The following is a 7,053-nucleotide window of genomic DNA, read 5'->3' as shown; positions in this document are numbered from 1 at the left end:
TAATATGGTCGGTGTTTACATTAGCATCGCTAACACTCAGAGCTAACCTGTACTGGAGAGCATGTGTGTGAAGAAGCAGGAAGTAAAAAGGAACTCACCTTGTGGTATAACCGGCAAGAGAGAAAGCCTTTGAGCTCCATACTGTTTCAGAAACAATCCTTGATAATCCATGATATGGCGTTTCATCACGGCAGTATTTAGTTTAGACAGTAGCTGCCGGGTCCCGCATGAGCTCAGACCCCTCCTTTTTTATTTTGTATCAATTATTTTAATTTGTTAAAGCTTTATACCCCAAATCAGCACTTCAGAAACAGGAAGTGAAATAGAGGGATATGAGGCATGGCTAGAATGGGAGATCTTTTTGGTATTTTGAGCAAAACACTTCATAGACATGTTTTTTATATCTTTTTATATATCTGAGACCTATGCTATTGCCTAAAAATAGCATGATAGGTGACCTTTAACTAATGTATTTATTATTTTTATTGAGTCATGTATCAATAATTAATAAATTATTTTTTGAGCCATGAATAATTGTAGCTCTTTTACGTTCAAAGTAGGACGAAATAAGAACTACATAAGGATGATTGCAAAAGAAGAAACATTTATGAATGGATTATTATTTAACTAAACCATGATTTGGGGTATGATGCAAATTATAGCCTCATTAATTATTAATAATTAATGAGGCTATTATAACATGCCAGCAGGTCAGTTTGTTGATGTCCTTAACAAAAGGTTACTCATTTATATTTATACATCTGCAGTGCATATGCATACATTTGTAGAAAATAAACTAAATTGTATTTGATCTAATTTTTACAAGGATCTTCATTATGATTTAGACAAAGCTTTATTATTATTATATAAATAAGATTATTATGAATGAACTGTTTCTTGCTCTTTAACGTGTTAGTTACATAACCAATTAAATACATCTACCTTTCACTTAACACCGTGTCAGAATAAGCATTTAAAGCCTTTCAAATTATTTATAAGCCTCATGCATAGTTACTTGATAAAGAATTGACAGAAGACACAAAAGTAAAATATATTTTTGATGTAAAATATTCAAAAAGCTCTTTATTGTTCTCATACTGCCTGTGCTGCAGCACCTCTTTTCACCCTCTGTCTGAAACCAGAGCCCAGTCTGCTCTGATTGGTTAGCTGGCCGGCTCTGTTGTGATTGGTCAACCGCTTAGAGATGTCCCGCCCCTTAGCCTATCACGTACAATGTGTCAGAGCGCTAGCCAACAGGAATGTCACTACGTTTCCACATAAATGTTTTATTCATGTTCTCACATTTTCTCTCCTCACAGATGCCAGTGTTTTCGATCAGTGGGAAGACGGGATAGAGTTAAGAAAGGTAAGGGAATATCTTCGTCCAAAAATGTAATTTCCGTAACATTAATACTTTTTGACAAGTTAGTGCATGTTTTTTTTTCTTTTTCTAATCAGCCTTCTTTGGTTCTAGATAATAAAACGTTAATTTCAGGGTTGTGAGTTAAAAAAAGGAGGTTGTTTAATTAACTAATCACTTGAATTATCAATCATTAATAAGATCCAGTTCAATACAATACACACATAGACAGTGAGATACATAGAGACTATCTATTGAATGCTCAATATAAATATACAGCATTCAAGTCAGTGTACAGATAGCCACAAATAACCAAATTTAAACATCTTATACTATGTAAATTAAAAGTGAGTAATAACAGTTTATTCTGAAATGCACAAGTTAAAAACAGAGTGGAATCTGGTTAAGAAAAGAGCAACCGAAGAAACCATGGAGCTTTAGTTTGTCTACTTGTCAGATGTTATCAGAAATATTTCACTGCTATCATCTAAGATCTGTTTTAATGATAATACTCTGGACCAAAAATAAGTCCATAAATCAAACATCTGCTTATAAATCCAGATCCAATCCTCAGATTTCTTTTATTTTTAGAATCTGCACTCAGAAGTGAGACTGAAATAATGTGTTGTTGTAATGAATTCATATTGAAGTTGATGTTTCTCTGCAGGTGCGAGACATCCAGAGCGATGACTTGAGTGATGTTTTATGGGGAGATCAGGATGAGGTAAAAATATGCAGTATTTTGTAATATTTCTCAGATATACAACATTATAGTCAAATGAACTGTGACACATTGATATAATCACTGGGAACATGAGACCATAGTGCGTGGATGGATGTGATTGGTGACCTCTGACCTTCGGCAGTTTAGTGCTGTCAACATTCAACTAACACATTTCCCAAAAGCTCTGTTGCTAACAGTTTACCGTTTCTTTTCACAACAATATAAGTTTTTTTGATTCTGCTAATCAAGAGCTGAGAGCAGTAGGAATAGGCTAACTTTTCCCTAAATAATTCAAAACATCACAATTGAGCTTTTTCATAGTGGTTGGGTTTTCTTACTAAATACAGGTTGTCTTTCACAATTTGAAAAGGAGGGTAGCAAGGAAGTGAGAAAGCTGAGAGTTAATGGCGTTCAGTGATTATGCTGCTACCTTAAAATGATGAAATATATCAGTTACTGGTATAATATGGAAATCATTTATTGATTGCTAACTTGCATTTAACTCAGACTTTAAATGGGTTTCGGTTGTTGTACTTTATGCAACTAGCAGAAATATCTAAGCAAACACAAGTCTCAGTTTACCATCTTAAAACAATCTTAATTATCAAACTCATTTCTAAGTATTTAACAGTTTGTAGTGTTAGAAGCATTGGCTATGACACATAGTAAAAATGAACTGGTCTCAAAAGCAGAGTCCATTTTAATCTCTTTTTTAAACCTAATGGACTGATTTGTGATGGACCAATCAACAGCAACACACACTTATGCAACACCACTTTCAATAAACTCTAGAGTTGAACACTTGTGACAAAATGTCCTCTGAAAGTGGCGTCTTATGTTCTTATTATGGAACATTTTTATTGATTTTTACATTGCATTAAAATCTGAATTTACAGGAGTTCGATTGGTGTGTCACTTATTTGTACTTTAAGCAACTAGCAGAAATATCTAAGCTATAAACACCGTGTGCATAATCTGAATTGTTTCTCCACAGGAGCAAGTCCAGAAAGTGTTTAAAAGAGTAAGTGTTCCCTCTCAGTTCTGCTTGTTTCTGATTGGTTACTTATTTCTGATATTTTTCAGCAGCAGCAGCAGCATAAACTGACGTCTCAATGTTCTCCCTTTTTCAGTTCCTGTTTCATTACTCTAAAGCACGCAACTCTATCGGAGCCATGAAGCAACCTGTGCTCTCCAGAGGAGACAGCAAGCAAATGGTAGGAGGATCTTTTTAACCATTATGTCTAAAAATGTCAACATTACTGCTTTCATTTGACCCATTTCCACTTACTTACTAACAAATAAGACATGATGTATTTAAGAGATCTAGTATCTAAAAATGTTTAAAACAAAGATAGAACATTTGAAATGTTAAACCACCTTTCAAAATGACAGTAATTTATGTAAAAGGAGCCAAAAGCTGAATCATCACACACATTTTTTCTCATTATTCAGGAATCCAAACATCTCTTTAGAGCAGGGGTGTCAAACTCAATTTCATCGTGGGCCACATTAGCATTATGGTTGCACTCAAAGGGCCCGTTGTAACTATATTAATATACATATATAAATACATATGAAATAATGTATTATATTATATTATTGCCTCTGCATTGGATTATTATATTATAGGGTAATAACTTCATAAATAACTAAGTCTGAAAGCAGAAGTCTATGGCAAATAATTGCAAGTCTTTTCAGTGTGCATGTCACAAAATGAGATGCATTGTGGGACATATAGTTTATGGGCAACATGCGTCTGTAGATAAAATAAGATAAGATGTACCTTTATTAATCCCTGTGCGGAAATTCAGTAGTTTAACAGCAACAGGGTAAGATTGAAAATATATTATATTCTTTGCAAGCTCTTGTGGGGCCACATAAAATGAAGCCGCGGACCGGATTTGGTTTGACCACCCCTGCTTTAAAGTTTAAATAATAATTTGTAGGCTGAGATTTGTTTTAATTACAGTGTCACTACTGACACCACATCCTTACTTGTTGATTTCTACTTAGATATCGTTTTTATAAAAGAAGCCAAAGCTTTCTGTCATCTGAACGTTCCTCTCTAAATCACCTCTCCTTTTGCTCCTCCAGTCTCACTCAGTTCATCCTCTGATGAGGCTTTTCCCCAAACTCTCCCAGAGGAGGAAGAAGAACATGGTGCTTTTGGTAAGAAACACATACATACATATAGTGTTGAAGGTATACATGAGTTTATATTATTTGATAGGTTAAAGGTAGGGTAGGTAAGAAGAATGGAGAAACCAGCTCGAGTGCGCTAGAATTTGAAAGTACGCAGCTGAACAAAATCTGCCCCTTCCTTCAGACTTCCTCACAGAGCCCCTCCTCCAACACACACGAACGCGCAAATGACCAATGAGGGCACGAGATCAGTTTGTGCACAGATGGAAGGCTGACAGGCAGGTAGGCCATCCAGTTATTTTAGCCGGGCCGGCTCAGATGATTGGTCGTGCTTTTTACAGTACTACGGCTTCCACAGATGACATCTTTTAATGTTGTCAAAGCATTTAATATATTCATTGCTATCGGGATGTTAAGAGCATTCCATGGAATATAACAAAAAGTGTTTCTGAAGAGAATTACCTACCCCATCTTTAACATTTAATTTCTTACTGTTTTTGTTTAAGTACATTAGTTAGTGTAATTAGTTTAGTTAAAGCAGTTGTTTATGCTTTCATTCTGAACGCGGCTTTGGGTGATTGGGTATTTAGCAGACATTGGCAGACAGGTGGAGGTGGGATAGCCAAAGGAAAGGGAAACAGGGCAATTGAAAGTAAAACTGGTTGTCATTGTTCTGTTGGATGTTAGGTTATTGGAAGAACGACGATTTTACCTCGACTTCGGATTGAGTAAATGTCCTCCTGTTATATTTCTTTATGATTTTTGACGGTACATATAGTGTTCTTTAACTCTCAGATGTAGTTAATATGTCAGGGGGCTTTCTGATCACATGCATGTTTGCCTGACCTGGTTTAAAGTTGCAAGAACTTGTCCAGGCAGTAACATCCTGAAACTACAACACTGAATACTTTCATGCATATTTTGTCCAACAGTATTTTTAATGAATATTAAGGCTCGATGCTCTTTGTAATGAGAATGGAAGGTTAGACAAAGGTTTCGTAGAAAGAAAATTATAATTTAAACAGTTTCTTGCCTATTTCTCTTCTGTTTACTAGAAGTCACCCTTTCCAGGAAGCAAAGGAGTAGTTCATCGATTAAGAGAACCAGCGTTAATCTTTTTAAATTACATCACAGTTCAGATTCAATTAACTGACCTTTCTTATTTCTTCCCAATGAAGATTCGAGGTCTGCCGGAGGATATGTTGTAGAAGAATAATCTACGAACAGGAATGCAGCTTAAATATGAATCTACGGACGGAGCGACGTGCTGCATCTGACAGAGAAATTACTTTTTGATAACAGAAAATAAATGATTGTACAGCTGGAAAACATAGAGACTGCTCCACCATGTCGATGATGTGGGGCGCTACCGAACACTAATTGTTGCACAGTTACACAACACAAGGGTACGCAGAATACAAACAAACAATAACAGTCACACAAACAACCCAAAAAATGAGAATTAAGGGAAAAAGATGGCACCGATGATTGTGGCAAAGAGCTGAACTCACATTTAATTCAACAGACTTAAATGTACAGGTACAATTTGTGACATGATTATCATGAAAACGTAATAAAAAAGTTACAATTTGTCTTTGACGTGTTTGTAAATATTCAGGTGATGGAGTCAGATGTTTATTCCAGATTACAAAATGGTTTTCCCACCGAGGAAATGTACAGGAGGCTGTGTGGTTCAACAGAAGGTCATAGGTCATAGGTCCAGCCAAGTGTCCTCCAGCAGGAGTTCAGCATCCACCCACATGGTTTAATATGAAATGTATTTGCTGATAAAGGAGACGCTCCCCCTCTCTGCTGAAGGTCCTCTGAGAGTTTCCCACACGGCGTTTCTGGAGCGATAAACGTTTGTTTCTAATAGTCCTCGTCCTCGGAGTCGCTGTCCTTTCGGGAAGGAAGCGAACTTCTGATCGATGACATCAGCTTGTCTTCGATTTCTTTCCGTGGGTTTTCCTCCAGCTCTGTCTTCACGGCGCCGGACTCCGATAACCTCCACTCCAGCTCTGAGGACGCACACGGGACAAAGAGAAGATCAATCAAATACAATAGGATGACATTTACAGGATGTGGCTGTTTGACAGAATTGTCTGAGTAAATCTGCAACACTTCAAAGATTAAAATATGACTGAAAGAATGTCATTTTTCTTCAAAGGACTAAACATTTTTAGAATAAAATGCAAAACATTAAACAGCAATAACCGTGTAAACCAATCAGAATCAGAAAACTTTAGTCATCACAGGGGAAATTTGGGTTTGTGACAATTTTTCACAATTTCTCAAGGTCCCATGTCATGGCCATTTCTACTGATCATAATTCCATTGTTGAGGTCTACTAGAATACATTTATATTGTTCAATGTTCCAAACTCACATTGGTTTCTCATACAGCATCTCTGTATAGTATGTGTATTCACTCTCTGTCCTAAACGGCTTGTTGGAGCTCCGCCCCCCCCCTCCCTGTGAGCCCAGTGGACGTCTGCGAGACAGCGAGACACAGCGAAACCCAGCCCGAACACACACACACACCCGCAGCCTGGCTGGGAGTTTGTGTGTGTGCTCACACACCAACTCACAGTGTGTGTGTGTGTTTGTGTGAGTAACAGCTACGCGGACGTAACGTAATTGGTCCATTTGGAACAATCCGTGGGGCCGTTATGTCACTTGGTTCCCGGAAGAAAAAAAATCCCCAACGAGGCGTTCTGGGACAGCATAGACAGGTCTTCTCTGTGTTAGAGTTTTACTCCCTACAGGGTGTACTTTGAGGGTTTGTGACTCTGCAGACCGTTTACATGCAGAAACACCTTCATAACACA

General features: G+C 37.2%; 1 protein-coding gene across 1 annotated transcript; it reads left to right on the top strand.

Moving 5' to 3' along the window:
* Positions 1-700: 700 nt before the first annotated feature.
* On the top strand, positions 701-5,853 carry nms (neuromedin S). The gene is made up of 7 exons (XM_010785592.1): positions 701-710; positions 1,320-1,366; positions 2,028-2,084; positions 3,079-3,105; positions 3,215-3,298; positions 4,179-4,253; positions 5,405-5,853. Exons 1-7 carry the CDS (start codon positions 701-703, stop codon positions 5,432-5,434), a joined length of 330 nt encoding a protein of 109 aa, XP_010783894.1. The 3' UTR covers positions 5,435-5,853.
* Positions 5,854-7,053: the final 1,200 nt, after the last annotated feature.

The sequence above is a fragment of the Notothenia coriiceps genome, unplaced genomic scaffold, assembly GCF_000735185.1.
Source record: "Notothenia coriiceps isolate Sejong01 unplaced genomic scaffold, NC01 NC01_scaffold00000897, whole genome shotgun sequence".
Lineage (NCBI taxonomy): Eukaryota > Metazoa > Chordata > Actinopteri > Perciformes > Nototheniidae > Notothenia > Notothenia coriiceps.
This window is presented reverse-complemented; position numbering and strand designations above follow the sequence as displayed.

What these genes read in the sequence shown, in the direction of transcription:
- nms (XM_010785592.1), top strand. An exon ending in TATGGGGAGATCAGGATGAG is followed by an intron (nt 2,085 to 3,078) that starts GTAAAAATATGC and finishes GTTTCTCCACAG; the next exon opens with GAGCAAGTCCAGAAAGTGTT. An exon ending in GAGGAGACAGCAAGCAAATG is followed by an intron (nt 3,299 to 4,178) that starts GTAGGAGGATCT and finishes TTGCTCCTCCAG; the next exon opens with TCTCACTCAGTTCATCCTCT.